General features: G+C 42.3%; 1 protein-coding gene across 11 annotated transcripts in view; it reads right to left on the bottom strand.

Annotated features, from left to right (window-relative positions):
- The window catches only part of LOC117543041 (ankyrin repeat and SAM domain-containing protein 1A-like), a 64,262-nt gene that overhangs the window by 34,578 nt on the left and 11,072 nt on the right, over nucleotides 1-18,612 (bottom strand). For 10 of the 11 annotated variants that reach the window (XM_034211057.1, XM_034211055.1, XM_034211056.1 and 7 more), the window contains exons 2-13: nucleotides 17,699-17,779; nucleotides 17,006-17,162; nucleotides 16,104-16,166; nucleotides 7,180-7,476; nucleotides 6,425-6,500; nucleotides 6,214-6,315; nucleotides 6,023-6,109; nucleotides 5,710-5,879; nucleotides 5,365-5,415; nucleotides 4,284-4,410; nucleotides 3,390-3,433; nucleotides 1,662-1,755 (exon numbers count right to left, since the gene is read on the bottom strand). In XM_034211057.1, the coding sequence (XP_034066948.1) occupies nucleotides 1,662-1,755; nucleotides 3,390-3,433; nucleotides 4,284-4,410; nucleotides 5,365-5,415; nucleotides 5,710-5,879; nucleotides 6,023-6,109; nucleotides 6,214-6,315; nucleotides 6,425-6,500; nucleotides 7,180-7,476; nucleotides 16,104-16,166; nucleotides 17,006-17,162; nucleotides 17,699-17,779 (1,349 nt within the window). The remainder of the gene's footprint in view (nucleotides 1-1,661; nucleotides 1,756-3,389; nucleotides 3,434-4,283; nucleotides 4,411-5,364; nucleotides 5,416-5,709; nucleotides 5,880-6,022; nucleotides 6,110-6,213; nucleotides 6,316-6,424; nucleotides 6,501-7,179; nucleotides 7,477-16,103; nucleotides 16,167-17,005; nucleotides 17,163-17,698; nucleotides 17,780-18,612) is intronic. The other variant, XM_034211061.1, reaches the window with a different exon arrangement.

Genomic DNA, 18,612 nt, shown 5'->3' with positions numbered 1-18,612 from the left:
TCAGAAAAAACCTTCAAAGCTTTCGATGAACCATACAGTAAGTGCTTTATAGCACTAGAGGGAACTTAAAACTGTAAAAGCTGCACATCCAGCATGAAGAAAAGAGTAAAGACAGATTTGATTCCTCACTATCACTGTTCATAACCGTGTCCCATGGAAACCACATGTTTGTTTTCTGTGGAGAATCATAGGACATGACTCCTCGTGGGAAATATCCTTTGGAAACCCGATGCAGAGGTGGAAATCTGTTGGGAATCACTGGATTCCTGCTGAGGACAGCAATGTGTTTGTGACAGATTATAAACACTGTGATATCGCTGACTGTGCATATCTCCTCCACCTGCCACAGTGCTGAGCTCCGGTCCCTGACCGTCCTCACAGGGGGGGAAACCAGAGCTCCGATCGCCTCAATCACAATGAACACCACGTCCACGGGAGAAGAGCTAAACTCAGGCAGCTGTCCATGTTTATTTAAAACACTAACGTGGGAACGGTGCATTTAACTTGCTGACGTGCATAATAACAATGTGGTACTTCCATATTAACAGACGTGTGGTTTTTGTGGCTTTAAAAAAGGGAAAAGAGAGTACAACTCGGGTATCACACATGACTATGTGCCATGAAAAGGGAAATAAAGGGCTTTCCGTGCTTTAAGAAGTGTTTAATATTTCCCTTACTGCCCAAAACACCAGCTGTTAAGCATCTATTCTTGAGTCGTGTGCCAAAACATATGCATGAATATGCACGCAATTGACAATACAAATCTATTTAAATGATTTATTTAGTCTCTTAGACCAATCAGAAATGGCTGTGTATCAACATTAAGGTGCAATGACACCAAACAGAGATGCATGAGAATCAATGCTGGTACATGCTGTGCTGTCAGCTTTAATAATCATCATCAGTTTTCTAAAAGCAGTACAATCAGGAAACCACGTGCTCACGGATGAAAAGCCTTTTTCAATTTCCATGTGTGCCTACTTAAATAAGTTCAACAAAGTTTACATGATTAATAGATTGTTAAGTTAGATCTTTAAAACCGATGTTGCTGCAGCCCATCTATAAGTTATTTTGCACCAAATTACTTCTGACTCTTTCTCACAACTACAGTAAAGAAATAATTCAACAACAATAATGAAAAAAGTGTCCAGAGCACAATCACATATGCATACCTACCATGATTCATCCAATAGCTTCTTTATCAGACATTCAGAATTATTCAATGAAAGATATATGTATGCGTTTCTGCCAAAATCCAGAGTCATTGCCCCTTACCTCCACTCCATGCTTGACTGGATGACGTGGCATATCCAGCTTTAAGCGGGATGTTGAGATAGGAATGTCACAATCTGATCAAGAATTCTGTTTCATATTGGCAATGAAATTAGTCTTTACCGCTTGCCAGGGAATGCCAATCAGCCTGGCAAGTCAAATCTGCTCTGCTGCTCCAGAATGCCAATCATGCGTTCCTCACAGTGCTAATCCAAGCCTGCCAGCTCACCCTGCACACTCAATGCTCCTCTCCCATTTCATTGACATGCTTGGTTGTGTTTCTCCAAGTCTGAAGTGTCCAGTCCATCTTTTCTCTCCCCTCACAGTATTGCCAGCAGCAGTTGTTGTTCATTATAAGGTTACACAAAATCTGAGACGTCAAAACTCACCTCCTGGTGTCCGTGGGCTCGACCGTCCGGGAGGGTGCAGGGTGTCTTTCGTCTTGCTCTGGGCTCTGAGGTCGTTTGGGGCAGAGGGTTTACGCTAAAGTGGGTCAGAAACAGAAAAATAGTTAACTTACACATGCCAATCAAAATGTATTGTACACTCAAACACAATCATTTAAGCATATGCAGGGAATACGCTAAAAGCCATGGCTACGTTTTCAGCTAGCTTATATATAAACTGTATATACCGGTTTACAATTTATTTCTACTGGCTGCTATCTTTTAGTTATTCAACTATTTAACTACTGTAACACAATCTGTAATAACTGTGCAATACTTTATACTGTTATCTGGCTGACATCATACTACTTCTACATGCTACACTTATTTACCTTTTTTAAATACTGTTAATCTACTTATTGTAATTTGTGTAATTTCTCTCTCAAATATTTAATGCATGCCTGTTAATTAATATTTTGCCTTTTTACTTTTGCTGTAACAATTAACATTTCCATTCTGTGGGACTAATAAAAGTCTTCTGATTCTAATAGATTAGCATAAAATTATATCCTATTGTTTGTCGTCATGGCAGTACTGGTTTGCCACCTCAGCCATAATGTAGCTTGGCTCACCAGGCTGTACATTAGAGCAGAGAGGACACTTATCATTTATTATGATTAGGCAGCTGGGGAGCACAGCTAATCCAATAGGAGCTTAAAATAAAAGATGCAAGCAGATACTGTGGGCAGCAGGCGGGTTGTGGGTGGGAGGCAGCAATAATAAAACTGCTAACTGGCTGATAAATTCGGAAAAGGTGATAAGATAAGATATAATAGGACAATAAATAGAACAGGCGGGTTTGCACAGGCACAGTTATGAGGGCTAGTTTAAGACGACTTCTGCCTACTGCTGACATATGACTCAATCTGTGACTGTGAGGAGACCTTCATCTTCATTATATAACCTGCTGCGGTCGTGTGGTCATGCTCCAGATATTTAATTCAAGTTGCAGCTGGGATACGGTTCTGACTGTTAAATCCATCCATATGTGTTTTGTAAAACTTGCACTTGCAGAAGTATTTACTAAAGGATTTTGCAACTGGAAGGCATTAAAGGATGAGACAAAAGGTATTTCCAAACGCAAAATTACTCTTTGATGTAAGTAAGTAAGTAAGTGAAGTTTATTTATAAAGCGCTTTTCACAGACAAAGTGCTTGACAAAACAATAAGACATCAACATAAGAGGCGTACAATGATCAATGAACCCACAAAACACATGTTAAGAAGTCATAAAAGCACCAGAGCATAATTAAGACATAATAAAACAAAACGTACAAATGAAATTTAAAACAAACAAAATAAAAACATAGTATTAAATGGAATAAAATCAGGCGCACCGGTTACCCAAACGCCTGCCCAAACAGGAATGTCTTTAAAATAGTTGTAAAAGAGTCAACAGACTCCGCAGACCGTAGATGAGCAGGCAGAGCATTCCATCATTTAGGAGCCACAGCTGCGAACGCTCGATCACCGCGGGTCTTAAGGTGGGTACGTGGGACAGACAGTACATTTTGCCTGTGAGACCTGAGTGGGCGGGCTGATATTAGGGTGAATTAAGTCGGCCACATAAGCAGGAGTCTGACCGTGCAAAGCTCTGTAGGCGAGAGTGAGGATTTTTAGGATTAAAGGCGTGAAACATATGAGAAGTATAAAAGGAAGAATGTTAAATACCTGAGGTAGGACACTGTTGGAAGACTGTGTAGTGGTGTTCTCATCTGAGGAGAAAACATTTGAGTTAGGACAAAGTTTGGGCAGACGAAAGATTGTCCTGACCCATTGCTCAATATGTTAATATGACAGTGTATTGCTCCTTCTGATCGTCAGGACAGACATTATGCTAGGGGTAAGCAAAAGTGATGTATAATAAAACCATGTATTATGCATGGCGACATATCAGTCAAACAGAATTCCTCCTTGCCATTTAAACACCGCTGGGTATCCTGACAGGATAAAGCCGTTTTAAAACAGATAGGAACTAATCGCTTAACATTTCTCCACGACTCAAGGGTAGATGACGCAGGACAGTGAAGAATCCCTTTTTTTCTAACACCATCATTTATCCACATAGGGGGAGGCATGATGACATCAGCGATTAAAATCCAACCCTTCAGCTCAGTGACGTTTTCTTAAGAGACTAGTGAGGCTGAGTAAGCCGGCGGGCCCAAGGGGATGGTTTTAAAACATCTACATTTAACAGCCATGAATCAAAATGGCCACCTAATTTAATCCCATTTAATCCAATTACATGCAGTGCCATTAATCAGGCACAACTAAGGAGGGTCTGCTGCTCATGTACGGCAAACACAGTCGTGGCAAAGGTTGACCATGTGTGTGCAGGTGGCCTTTGTGATTAGGAGAGGAATGCATTCAGGGTCCGTTGACAGCATCAGTGGAGATTAAAGAAGTATTTGGGTTAAAAGGAACCAGCTCTGAGGCGTCACTGGTATGCAAAGCAGTAGTGAGGGTATGTAGTGTACCCAGGGGAAAAAAATCTAATTTAAAGGAATGCATACTGGATGTGCACATATTTTTCCCGGCTGGATTATACTTTAAACACACAATTACCTTTATTGGATTGGGACTCCTGGCAGGGCGATGCGTGCTTGGTCTGAGCGGTCAGCAGCAACTCATACGTGTGATCCTCCTCCACCGGCTCGCCTCTCTCATCAATACTGCTGTTAGTATACAGGGCCTGTAGAAAGAGACACCAAGGGAGTGGAGGCAAGGAGAAAGTGACAAGGTGAAAAGAAAATGTAATGCAACTTGGACAGATTGTTATATTTTATAATCCAACTACGTCCTTCGGGACTAAAATAGAGGGATGGAAAAGGTTTTGCCTTAAAAATACAACGCCTTAAAGGTGGGGTAGGTAATTTTGGAGAGACCAGTTCGAGTGCGCTAGAATTTGAAAATACACAGCCGGAAGAAATCTGCTACTTCCTTACAGAGCCTCTCCTCCAACACACACGAACGCGCACATGACCAATGAGGGCACGAGATAAGTTTGTGCACAGATGGAAGGCTGACAGGCAGGTAGGCCATCCAGTTACTTTAGCCGGGCCGGCTCAAATGATTGGTCGTGCTTTTTACAGCGCCACGGCTTCCACAGATGACAGATTTTTTATAGGTTTTTGTCAAAGCACTTAAGATATTCATTTTATCGGGATGTTAAGAGCATTCCATGGAATATAACAAAAAGTGTATCTCGAGCCGGTTTCTCAAACTTACCTACCCCACCTTTAATGGTATTTTAATAGCGCAGTGTCTATGAGAAGCCACAGTTGAGGTCAGACTTCAGATTTCTTAAAAATATTTTACACTTTTACTTTCTTCATGCGCCCCCTGCTTTTGTCACATACCGCACTGAAATGAATATTTATCAATAAGTGGCTTGATTTGAGCAATAACTGTGAAGAAAGGGGTTGTGGCAGATATTCAGCAGATGGTAATTTTGCAACAGCAACTATGACATGGCAGTAATTCTTCATCATGTCCGACCTCTTAGAGGAACTAACCTTTTGAAAAACTGTCCTGCCATGACTCTCACATGCACACAGCTAAACACAGCACATATTAGAATATGTGGTTGAAAATGGGAACAAGTTTGTACTGGCTTTATGATCTCAGATCCCACTTTTAAGCTTACCTCTTCTTCATGACCCGGACAAGGATGTAACGAGTGGCCCAAGCGATCTTTCTGCAAAAGATACAAATGATAAGACCTAATAAATATATAGTATCAAATTAATTATTATTCATTAATATATTGCAAGAACTAAGTTTAGCAATGCATTACATCTTCATTGTGTACCACAAGAGGTGTAATGCTGGAGGGGTTAGAGGCCCTGTCAAGTGGAAAGAAGACCACTATCACCCTCTAGTGGGAGTTCTGCACTTCACCTCATATGAAACTCTTTTACAAGCTATCCATGTGGCCTGCATGTGTGTGTTTGCTTGTGTGAAGGTGGGTTTTGGCTGAACAATTGCTGACCTTGCCAGCTTCACTGTCCGGCCGCCCAGAGTCCCGGTCAGAAGACTTGCCGCTGGTGAGGCTGTCCAGAGAGTGACAGGAAGTGGCTTCAAACAGAGCCTCGTACGGACTCTCCTCCTCGGGCCCCGGGGCCAGCCCAGAGATCAGCTCACTCACCTTGTCCATTTCACCTAGAACACAAGGCAATGTGTTAACAGACACATGAAGTTCTTAGCTGAACAGAAAAAAGGTAAACCCTATATTTCAGTTTCCTAGTCTGTGTTAAATCATAGCTAACAACACTCAGCTTTTTCTAACATCTGGTAATTCTTACTCTTTTTACGGGGGCAGGGACTCTCATGAGGCGGAGGGATTGGTGGAGGGGGGAGGTCAATGTCAGGGGGTTTTCCAGTCATGTGACCTGCAACAGACAAACAAGACATTGTATCACAGCAGCTAAAAGTGAAATAAGTAGTTCACTTCCCTTCACAGTTCCCTGTTTCTTTTTTTACATGTGGTGTTTACCTAGGATGAGAGCAGCTATCTGTCTGCTCTTCTGGGAGGGCATGTCCTTGACAGTGTCCAGCGCTGTCAGGCCCTTCTGATCGGTGATGTTCACGTCGATACCTGACGAATGACAACAGGAACAGTGAAGAGTTATGTGTGGGTTTTAATCTAAATTTACTTCATAGATGCTGTGGTTATTAAGAGCAGATGTTGCTTGCTGAAATCTGACCTGCACTGAGAAGTCTTTGTACCACATCTGTCTTCCCAAACAATGCAGCTTCGTGGAGGGCACTGCCTTTCTCTGTCTGTGCAGAAAACAGAGAGTTGAGATTAACACCAATGTGTGACACAAATATGATCATTCTCAAAATGCAGGCACATGCTTATTCCATTATGCTATTTTCAGAAGAGTCAGACTGCAAAACTTCAGCAAGGGCTTGACAGTAACGGTTTTCGGCAACCTAAGGCTAATGCCTGGTTGATAGCCAAGTGTTGAACCCTGAACAGTGTATGGCAAGTACCAGATTAAAGCCCACCACCCAGTCCACTCCTATACTAGCAATTATGTGGTTGAGAAATCAAAGCAGATCATTTTCCAGCTCAGAGGGCCATGATAATTGAAACCTACAGGACGGAAGGCCTGAAGGACATTGAATATACTCTGCATCCTTGATTCAGAGGAAAAGGAGGGCAGAGCAAAGGGGAAAGTATTTCCAGACAGATGGATGGCACAGTTTGGTACAGAGTGAGAGCCACGGGGCCCACCAGGGGGAGCAAGGCCGGCGCTGCTTTGATACCACAGCGGTTCCTGTGCAAACTGAGAGCTTAAGAGTTTTACATTTAATCTCATCGCTTCAGTAGGAAGTAGTGAGAGGAAGTGCTGCAAGTTACCCAACATGATTTTAGCCACCATGACAGTATATTAAGACACACTTGCAAACGGAAGCTTTTAAGTTCCCACACTTCTAGATGAGAAACACACACCTCATAGTTGATGTCCATGCCGGCGTCCAGCAGCACCTCCACCACAGACAGGTGTCCGTTACGGGAGGCCAGGTGCAGCGGCGTGTGTTTCTTGGTGTTACAGCTGAGCAGGTTGGGGTGGGCAGTGAGCAGCAGCTTCACCACCTCCAGACGGCCGTACAGCGCAGCCAGGTCCAGTGGGGTCTCAAACTTGTTGTTCCTCATGGTGGGGTCCGTCAGCTCTTCCAGCAGCATCTGCACCACCCGGGTGTGTCCGTACTGAGCGGCACAGTGCAGCGGCGTCTCGTTGTCATTGTTCTGTTGGGGACGTATGAACGATGGTGAGAAGCAGCACAGGACACACAAGAAACAAAGTGGCAAATAGATAAAGGAGATCAGGAGAGATGGGTTGTCATGGTTGTTAATGAGGAAGAAAAAAGGTGACTCAGCGGAGTCGTTGTGAGGTGAACCCCATCAGTGCACAGAGCCCACCACATTAGCAGATTAAAAAAGGTCATGAAATAGCACCGATAACGATAAAGCACACAGTGAGGCCTGGGGGAATATCTGGCAGAGTGGGGAGAGGGTGGAGAGTGGGTGGGGGGGGACTGGCAGACATGCATGGACTAATGAGGACAGGTGTTGGGGATGGCAGTGAGAGCCAGGGGCAGGGGGGGGGGGGGGGGGGGCTGAGGCACCCAGGCAGGTGGGGAATTAACAGAGACACGGGCCTCTTAAGTGTCAGAACATCTTTGGCTTTGTGTAGTTACAAAGAGTGAGACCTGGCACAATTAAAAATGTTAGGAGTGTGTCAATGGCAAGAAAATTGCTGGCAAAACCCCAACAGCCATTGACTCAACATTTTTAGTCAAAAGACAAGAAGAAGTCCTTCATCCCAATTGTCATCATTATTCGTAACACATTCAAATGAATGAGTATATTTAAGCATCAGACATGAAGGGTTTTTTCTACATTATGACGCTTTGTTTTACTCACTAGTCGTCTGCTTTTATGCCATGTTTATTTGTGTTTGGTGACCGGAGGACACATTTCCACCCTCTTGGGCAATACATATGTGTTGTATAACTGTATTGTAAAAAAGAATCCCTGTCAAGATAGACTGTAACTGTTATGGTACACTTTTTGTGCTCACATATCAGAGCACACAGTAAGCGACAGTCATGGAAGTTTCAGAAACAAGACGATGAAGGGGAAACATTTTCACATGTGCAAATGTGTGACTGTTGAGTTTCTAGAGATGGGGAATGCAGGAAGTGACCTGGGTTATTGCCTGACACTATAGTTCACTCAATAATGCTGTGTATAACACACTGACTCACTGGAATTGAGCGGAAAATAGCGAACTCTGTAAAGATTCGTATACAAAACCCAATAAAGAGCGAGACATTGACTGTTGTCCTTCATGTTAAAAGGTTCGCATTATGTTCATCTATGCACAAAGCTGAATCATCTCACCTCCAAACTCTTTATTGAAGAACAACAAGCTAAAAGACTAGCCGACAAACAGCAATTAAAAGTAGTAATTAGTGTAAACTCAGTAAGTGGTGCTTATTGGATCTAATGAGTCGCATGCAGCAACAAGATCAATGTCTAATAGACACTGCGATCCTCCAGCACTGCTGATGTTCTCTATCAGGAACAACCAGCAGGGGGCAAACCCTGCAATCCAGGAGCTGAACTGAGGCATGGCGTGGGAATACTCTCTCAAACTAACACACAATGACAACACAGATAGTCATAATTACGACTGTGCTGCTGGGTTGTAACTAGACACGTGGGAACCGTAGTCCAACACAGAAAAACCTCCTTCCTATAGTAGAAGATAACATGAGAGGAAACCAGCAACAATCACTGCTCTGAATCTCTCAGTGTGACACAATTGCAAATGCTCAGCCATCTTTAAAAATACAGCCTATTCAACCCTACAGATCTTTTAGCTCTATTCACATATTATGCAGGGATGGGAGTGGCAGTATTATTGTGGAAACACATGCTCCGAGAGTGGGTCATTCCAGACGCACAGAGCCACCTACAAAGGGCTGACAGCTGGCACGAGAGGCCCCCACATGGACATGCACGATGCCAGTTTGAGCGACTCCCATAGGAGCGTGCCAGCTGTGCCACTGAAGACAGGACATCATGAGGAGGGGGCAACAAGGGCAGTTTAAGACAGGTGTCAGCAGACTCTCTGAAAAACCTGGTGCCAGATGGGATCAGCAGGTATCTCCTCCATTGTTACAGAGAGAAAGTGGGATTTAGAGAGGTTGAGTATTGTACTGCACTGGCAAAGCAGGTCACAGCTTGAGCAGAGAGAGGAGGTGGAGCTTCGAGACACAAAACGACACCTGCTTATCAAAAGGCTAGAAAAAAATACTCTCCTCTTGGGTGAACTAAAGTGAACAAAACAAATGAAAAAAAACAGGGTTTAAAGCTGCCTTTCTCTGAGAGCTAAAGCAATGCAAATTCAGTTTCACTGCCTGGGTGGTTTCATTAGATGCATTTGTACATTTGCTTTTCTGTGGTTCAAAACAAACTCACATGCAAGCACTGTTATAGAGAAATGGCCTCACTGCGGAGTAAAATATCATGTCATCTTTCATCTGTGACGAACCATCAAGCATTTGCTTTTTAGAGAGATTTGCTGTGATGACTTCAGCAGGCAAACATACACGCTGTGATGACATCAGCCTGATTCACTTCCTCAAACATGCAGGTCTACTGCTTCAACATTAATCTAGGTAAATCTAGGATACAATGATATACATACAACAACCAACACAATTGACTCCAACACTGAAACTAAACAAAAAGCTTTTTCACACAGTATGACAGGAGTGCAACACAAGGCGCCTTCTTGAGCTCAGTGCATATGATCATGTTAAGATAGTGTTTCCCCTGCCAGTGTTATGGTCAGTGCTCCACGGCTATGTGTCAGCCAGCATCTGATCGTATTAAACATGGATGACTAGCCACTTGACTCACTGATAGGAATGAGCAGTGCTGAGACATCGAGCCTTGCCTCGCCTCTGACGCAAGCTACGTTTATTCACACGGGTCTTCTGATGCTGGGCTTCTACAGAAACTCCAAAACAACCCACGGACCCCCTCCATCACTTGAGTTTTGATTTTTGGATGTATGTTTTTATTAAATACATGTTCTTTTGACAAACATCATCTGCTCACCTACTGGTTATAAAAGACAATTGTAAAGGGGAAGACCAGGAGCGTATTTAGATGTAAGTCAATGCAAAGTGTGTCTTATCTAAATGTCTGTACACAGAAACTGAAAGATTGACAATTAAGTTGACTTTGACTAATAGGAGAGTCCCGTCATGCGTCACTGCTTTGAAACTGCCACGTCATGATGTCAGTATCATTAATTAGGCAACACTTTCTGTGTAGCATTTGCAGTTGCAAGATTTCTCAACAGTTACGATAATTGTATTGAAAAACATGCTTTTGCTTTTATACAGCTTTAAAAAGAAAAACCTAAAATCCTCTCTAAATAGGTTGCATACTTGATGCATGATGTCCACATAGAAAACGGTTACTAAAACACAATGAGAGGAACTAAACATTGGTAGCTTGGTTTAAAAGCTGATTTTAGCATAGCCCTGCTGCAAATATAAATCTAATTTCAAAACATTGCTACACTAAATTCTATTTAGCGTAGCAACTTTTACATTGGTTGTATAAGAAGACTTGTGTTACAGCATAATCTGACTCTGTATAGACAAACTGAATCAGCCTGATCTCCTCTACAGGCGGTGTGAGCAGTCACACAATCATGTACTAACAAGACAGAGCTCTGAAGGCTATTACACAAAATGGCACCAATGACTTGCAGTCTTGCTGGGAAAGAGATTAGAATTCATACAGCACAGCCAAGACTTCCTGGACAGAACGTGTTTTTATGAAAATCCTGTCTGCTCTTTGCCGTGGCGCTACAGACAGCATCATCCTGATTTAGACCTCAGTACATGTCAAACAAGAAGAGATTAAGATCGGCACTGCTGATTGGTAAACCCTGCTCTAACCAGGAACATCTGGATATTAAACTGCATTGTGTTCATGCTGCAGAATACAGCGAGCGGGGAAAGAGCCACAGTGACAGGGAGAACAGAAGATGTTGTGATTCTCACAACCTGGGGCTGAGAGACAGTAACACGGTTTGACTAGCGACCTCCGTCACGTGAGGTGCGGGCTGGCAGCGGTTACGTCAGCCTGGCCCCTGGTGGTGTAGTAGTAGTGGTGGTGGGAGGAGGTGGTGGAGGAGTGGGCTGAGCAGCTGTTGCAGCTAGTGTGCCAACGGGCTGCCCATCCTCGCCGCATGCCCATGTCCACTGACAGATCTGGCATCCTGATGCATGCAACCATTAATAATGCCATGTATCTGTTACAATATACACTTCATTTAATGTTTGTATACTGCCTGCTAATGCTAAATAGGGCGGGGTAAAGTAGTTACAGTTAACATCTTTTATTATATTTTCTAATTATAATGTTTTTCTTAATTATTCAAATGATTGTCAACTGACAGACAAATTAAGCTACAGCTATAAAATGTGATTTATTTAAGTTGATTAATAAGCAGACATTGTAAACATTAGCTGGTTCAGCCTGCCAATTTTATTTAAACTAAATATATTTGCCTGGAGGACAAAAAAGGAAACTGAAGGACATCAAATTAGATTTAAAGCAAAAAAAGACAGAATAATCAATAATGAGATGGTTTTTAGTTGCAGCCCAAGTACTCTTTCATTGCTTTAAAAGCCCAGTAAATACTCGTGAATTCCTAAAGTGTTCTTTTCATTAAATCCACAGCAACAATCATATAAAGGCTGACTCTAATGGTGGATTTTTATTTAGAAGCTGTCACGCATTCCTGAGTTAACAGACCTTGCAGTCCTTTAATGAGATGAATGTCTCACTGGCTTCCTGCCACAGATTGTAATTCTCTGTACAGTGGACTTTTTCTCTTTTTTACAGGAAATATTAGTTTACCTCCTTATATTCCCCTTGATTAAATGGGACTTTCCAAACACAAATAACCAAAAAGCCTTTAGGGTCTTAGATAGCATCTCTGCTCCTGAAACTCTCCTCCTCCAGTAACAAATGGCCCCAACTGCCAAATAAGACACACCCTGAAATGGGCTCCAGCCATTTCCTGGCACGACAGAGACAAGAAGGAGTCTTGGAGGACGAGCAGGGAGCAGAAGGTAAAGGGAGGGGGGGGGGGGGGGGGGGGGGGGGGGGGGGTGATGGTGTTGTTGAGGGAAGAGCTGGACACTGAAGTGACAGACAGAGGGGATAAATGAGCGCGCTAGCAGACTGCGAGCGATGCTCCCAGAGGAAGGAGGGAAACTCTACTGCACTACTGATAATGAGGTGACCAAGTCTAAAGAAATTACTTCTGCTGCTGCCATCAGAAACTTTTCCAACTTCAGCCCTCTGAGAGCCTGACAGAAGCACATACCATCCAATGCCTGTCTCAATATGAGCATACCATATATGCAGTATATACATAGTTTATTCAGATTAAACTATTTTATTCGAATGTATCCAGGGTTACTTAGAGCACATGGTGAAGTTCACTTTAAGGGCAAAGCCCCCTGACATCTGAGCCTGGGTCAGAGGAAGTGATCTAAACATATATTGCATTAGACATGTGACCTATATATGAAAATGAAGCCTTGGTGAGAGGTCGCGTGATGTGAGTCCGGGCAGACTAGGGGCTATATCTTATTAAGGAGTAGTACAGACTGTATGTTCATTAACATAAAAGAGGTCAATCAAGATGTGCATTAGGCTATACAGAAGCCTGAGTTCCTATACAATTTAGTTTCATATTACATGAGTTTCAACCATTTCAAATGTTAAATCTCGAGTCCAACCGCCCAGATAACAGATTATGATAATGATCAGATCATCATACACCCATCATTCCTTAAATGAGATTATTCCTCATGAAAAAAATACAATATGGCATGAGAGGGAGTTAACTAGAGCTGCAACTGATGATTATTATTTATTGTGGAGTAATCTACGGACTATGTTTTATTGTCATGTTATTGGAGTTGGATCTAGAAAACTACACATTTATCATCTACTATTTTGATAATGTAATGATTATTTTGGTCATTTTTCAAATCCTTCAAATGTGATAATGTGCTGCTTTATTTCGGTTTTTTTGTTCATCTCGACAGGAATAGTTTTCCTTTTTGTAACTGACTAATCAGTTACAGAACCAATCATTAAATGTTCAGTTTCTACAACTTGGTATGAACTGAACCTGCATAAACCCAGTGTTCAGATGGTGGGGTCAGTCCAGGTCAGGCCTGCAGTCTGAGTGGATACTTCTCCTCTACCGAGGCGTTTGAAAGATTAAAGCGGCCAACCAGCCCCCAAAACTATTAGTAGGAGAGAGCACAGAGACATAATGAATAAACATTGGTCTGGCTGTCTTCCTGGACCAGGATGACGGAGAATTGGAATAATAAGTCCACTCTGATTCCTCCGGTGTCTCTGAAGATATATATACCTATCCATGACTCCCAGACCCACTTTCAGCCTCATCACACAGCGCTAGGCTCACTCTGCACAAACACCACATCTCTCCACTGGGCCACTCACCACCACTGTACCGTGACACTGTTACTATGACAACGTCCCACCTATTTTTCTCCTCAGCAACGCAAGCACAAACCGGGGAGGTGGGGAGAAGAGAGGGAGGAGCAAAGACACCCATTTACACACTCACACACAGACAAGCATGGAGTGGAAATCTTTCTTTGATGCTAATGCAAAGAGACTGGTACACTGAAAACCTCCTCATCTTCCTCTTCCTGACATGGCTCTCTGGTACTGGAGTGTGAGGAGAGGGGAGGCAGGATGCACCCCGCCCACCAAGTCACATGATCAACCATGACCACAACCAGAGCATCCACACTGCATCCATCTTTCTGATTTATTCATAACAAGGCTTCAATCATTCAGGCTTGTGACCATGTAGTGCTCCCCAAACTATCCTGAAATGTTTACATTAAGACATCATCTATAATCTCAGCAAACCATAACAAGACTCAATGTTGAATTCATAACATTTACTAAAATGTAAAAGACAGTATGACAACCATTGCAGGGAAATTCCTACTCCAAAATATAGCTGCATTAAAGAAAGCCAGCTTTCCAATCCAAGCGCTAAGAAGATTAGTCCAGAGGAAATGCGACAATGTTCAAAAATAGTGTTCAGCTTTATCTACGGGCCGGGGTGGGTTTCCAGCTCTGCCAGCTGAAAGGAAAACATGAAGTGACCAACATGTTAGCACCACTCACTGCTCCAGCTGTGAAGCTCTGCAGTGTCTGCTGAACAGATATTCTTCTCATGTAGACGCACTTTGATTGGGGCTTTCCTTTAATGCTGAATGCAATGAGCATGTGAAATATAAAGCAACTGAACTCGGTATGCACTCCAGAAAAGATAGATAAATAAAAGATAAACAGTAAAAGCTGAGTCTGTTCCCAGGGGGACTACACTCTATTTTCCATAGACGGCAAGTAGCTTCATACGTTTCCTTCTTTGTAGAAGTTTGTTCCCTCAATCTGACTTCCTAGGGGTATCTAAGTTTCATTTTACTCCTAAACTTGAGAATATCTGCATTGGTACAATAGAGCTAACGTTATTATTTGTTTTGGTCTATAGCCATGCTAGCAGCTCTGATATGATCAACGGTGCTTTTAACAGGATGCTAACATCAGCATGCTACATGCTAACATGCTAACATTTGGCAAGGGTTACCGTGTTCACGGTCTTACTAGTAAAGCAGGTTAGCATGCTAACTAGCTAACTTAACACCAGCAACGGTTAAGGCTGCCCCCCCATCCTGTTGGAAATATTAGTATTTTACTATTTATTTGTATTAGACTTGATGATGTTGCATTATAGGGCGTGTGTACCAAACATCATGATAATACATCCAATGGGTATAAAGATATTTCTTTCAAAACTTCAAATATCAACCTCATGGTGCTAAATGAAAGGTCAGTATGATTCAGTATGCAAACCATGAATGTTTCCATAACATAATTTGTGTTTTCTCTCTCTTGAGCCATGCTGCTAACATGGCTGAAAATAAAAATAAACATTTTGTTAGTTATAACTTTGTGTAATGTGTTTAACATTGTGTTTCTAATGTTTAATATTAGAAATGGGTTTTGTAGCTAGAAGTTGAGAAAAAAATCTATAAATTGCAGCACTTCACAAATCTATCGTGCACTCAATTTGCAGCAATGCACAATCAATTATTATATCGCAGTCAATACTTCCGAGAACTTCCTGTAAGCTTCTCCTTTTGTCAACTTTCCACTGTTTATCTTTTTAATACCATAATGATCAGTCTAGCTTTAATTGACAGTGTGGTCTGCTATTAGTCAATATGTTCTCCTTCTGTTGGCTGTGTGGTGCCAACAACTGTAATACTTCAGCTGCATATTATACAATGTGCTTTGCTCAATTTTTAACACAACAAGCATAAAGGACATCTCGCCTCACACATCATCCCCTGTCTGTCCTCTGCCCCTCAGAGCAAAGACAACTGCTGAACTTTAAAGGGCATTTATTTTTCTAAAGCCTAATTCCTGACCCTGATTAAAAGGTTGGTACAACAGTATTGTAACATGAAGAAAATAGATGATGTAGTGAAGGGCATATCAGATATGTTACATTACAATAAAGCGGAGTAGAAAGCCAGAGGACAGGGATCTACCAATGGAGAATGAAATAAAAAGCTTCCCCATATATCTGCGGCAGAATGGCCAAGAAAGAAGCAGCAGCAACCCAAACCCAAGCACAGCGAGACAACACAGCAGTAAAGCAAAGAAGCACTTCAAAAAGGAAATGTTTTCACGCAGCACTCTGTACACACCTTGGCATTAATATATGGGTCAAAGGGCCCACAGCGTTTGAACTCTTTATGGTCTACAGAGCTCTGGGAGGGAGGAAGAGAAGATAGGCCAATGGTTTTGGTTCAGACAAGCAATGAACAAATGAATGATCACAAATGAGTCAAACTAAATAAAGAGACAACAAAAATCAGGGTGAAGTTAATAAACAATCAGATGTCATGAACAGGCAGGGAGAGATGACACAAAATAAGACACATATCATTTTTGAATCTAGCTTATGTGATCATTTGAGCGTGTCTCGTTTGATAGAATTATCCAGATAACATTTGTGGAGCTCATTGAGTGTCATTTCTCCTTATCCTAAAAAGGCCAGAGGTGTTTGTGCAGTAAGCAACCAAACAAAATATGAATATGAGTTAAAACAGTTAAAATGGTTAGGGGCAAACAAGCACTTCTCACACTGGCATGGCATCAAAGCACAGTTTCACAGCATCACAGTAGAAGTCAGACTCAAGATGCATTCAAGTTAATGCACTCTGGTCGCAGACTTTTCAACATTCATTTTGTTTAAATACAGTACAGACCATGCCATGCTGAACTATTATTACATTTGGAAATATCTCTATCATGTGGCATTTCTTTAGCAAGAATGATCTCCCTACAATGTTGATGAATTAGTAACTTCCTATAGCGGTTGACTAAATCATTGACTGTAATTATAATTAGTGTTCTGGGATTATTAACCAGGATCTAAAACATCTTGAAACAAGGAAGAGCAAATGGACGTTGTACTGACATCATTTCACAACTCATGATATTATCAGCACAAACTAAAAGTGGAACCGTAAGAGTAAAACCGAGAGACCAAGACACACGAACACAGAGAAACAAACAAACACAGCAGAGCAAAGCAGCGGCAGACCTGCTCATTGAGTTTTGGATGTGAAGGTCCTTGGTGGATGAGCAGTTTGACGATATGTTCATCCCCCTTCCACGCAGCCAGGTGGAGGGGGTAGCAGCCCTTATTGTCGGCGATGTTGGTCAAGGCCTCGTTTCGTAGCAGCGTCTCCACCACCTCGCTGCAGACGAATGAAGGGACAGGGCAAAGGGTTTATAACCACACTAATGAATACACACTGCCTTAGCAAACAGCAAATCAATAGCTTTAAGTTTTCCCAGTGGGACAGTTGTCTCAAATACTATAGAATGCAGGGCATAAAGAGAGGAGGGGAAACTAGCAGTGGGCATTATGAAGAAAAATCAAATATGGCAATATTTTTTACCAAATCCTTGATAGATATTGTGACGATGTTGTAGAGTTGACTATCGATGCTTGGACTAAAAATATTGACACAATGAACATTTGGATATTTAACCAGCAGTTATTTGGATTTATTGACTAAGTGTGTAAAGTTAATACTATAAAAGCTATAAGTCTGTTAAATTCAGAACATGACATCACTTTCCAATAAAAAAAAAACTGGAAAAGACAACACTTAAAATATCCATAAATCAAGGACAATATCTAGTCTTATGACAGGATATTGATATCATATTTATATATTGCCCAGCCCTAGTTTCTGTTCATTCCCAGAGTTATACATCACTGATATACCTGTGTCCGTTGAGGGCGGCGTGGTGGAGAGGGGAGTATCCAGTGCTGTCCACACAATTCACATTGGGGCCTCTCCAGATACTGTTAAGAATAGAAAGGATTGTTAGGCTTTCAAAACACAACACACACTCGCATGGCAAACAAACACTGGCCTATCCCTCTGTAAAGTCTTACTGTCGGTGTGACTGATTCTGTTGTGATTGCTATCTCAGGGCCCCTGTCCTCTCACAGCAGCCCAAACACACAGGTGGGGGCGTACATTCATGCCCTCTCCCTCTCTCTTTCTTTCTATAAAAACATGTGAGAGGACAGGAATGAAGAAGCAGAAGCCAGCTGCAGCGTCAGGAGTCCAGGAAGTCAAAGAGAAGCTATCAGTGCCAAGCAGCAGCCAAGATGAGCTAATTGTGTCTCTTTCACAGTAACTGCATGCCACCTCGCCTTGTTATTCTTGGCAAAGCAGAATAGGCTTTTGCTATGCAGTAGAAGCAACAACAAACAAACCATCTGGACGGAGACATCAAGCGTTAAAGGGGTAAAGTGTCAAATAGGCTAGCATTAGCCCAGCAGTCTCTTTCAGCTGTCGGATCACATTGGTTTGTGTCTTTTAATTTGCAAAGAGCGCTGTGGTGAGGAGGAAGGAGAATGATGATGGATGTGGCGGTAGAGGGAGATGGAGGGAGTCATTTAAGAGGCTAAAGGATGAGACAGAGTGCCAGGACTGTGATGTGAGGCTCTCTAAAGGACCTCAACACATCCTAAATAAATCATGGGACACGGAAATTCCAGCACGAGTGAACCAAATATCTGACTATATATATATAATATACGAGACTCCTGGTACTAGGATGGGTTAAAAGCAGAGAACAAATGTCACTGTGTGCTCTGTGTGACCATTAAAGAGGGTTTCATCCCTT

The sequence above is a fragment of the Gymnodraco acuticeps genome, unplaced genomic scaffold, assembly GCF_902827175.1.
Source record: "Gymnodraco acuticeps unplaced genomic scaffold, fGymAcu1.1, whole genome shotgun sequence".
Lineage (NCBI taxonomy): Eukaryota > Metazoa > Chordata > Actinopteri > Perciformes > Bathydraconidae > Gymnodraco > Gymnodraco acuticeps.
Note: the sequence above shows the minus strand (reverse complement) of the source record. Positions and strands in the feature narration are given on the sequence as shown.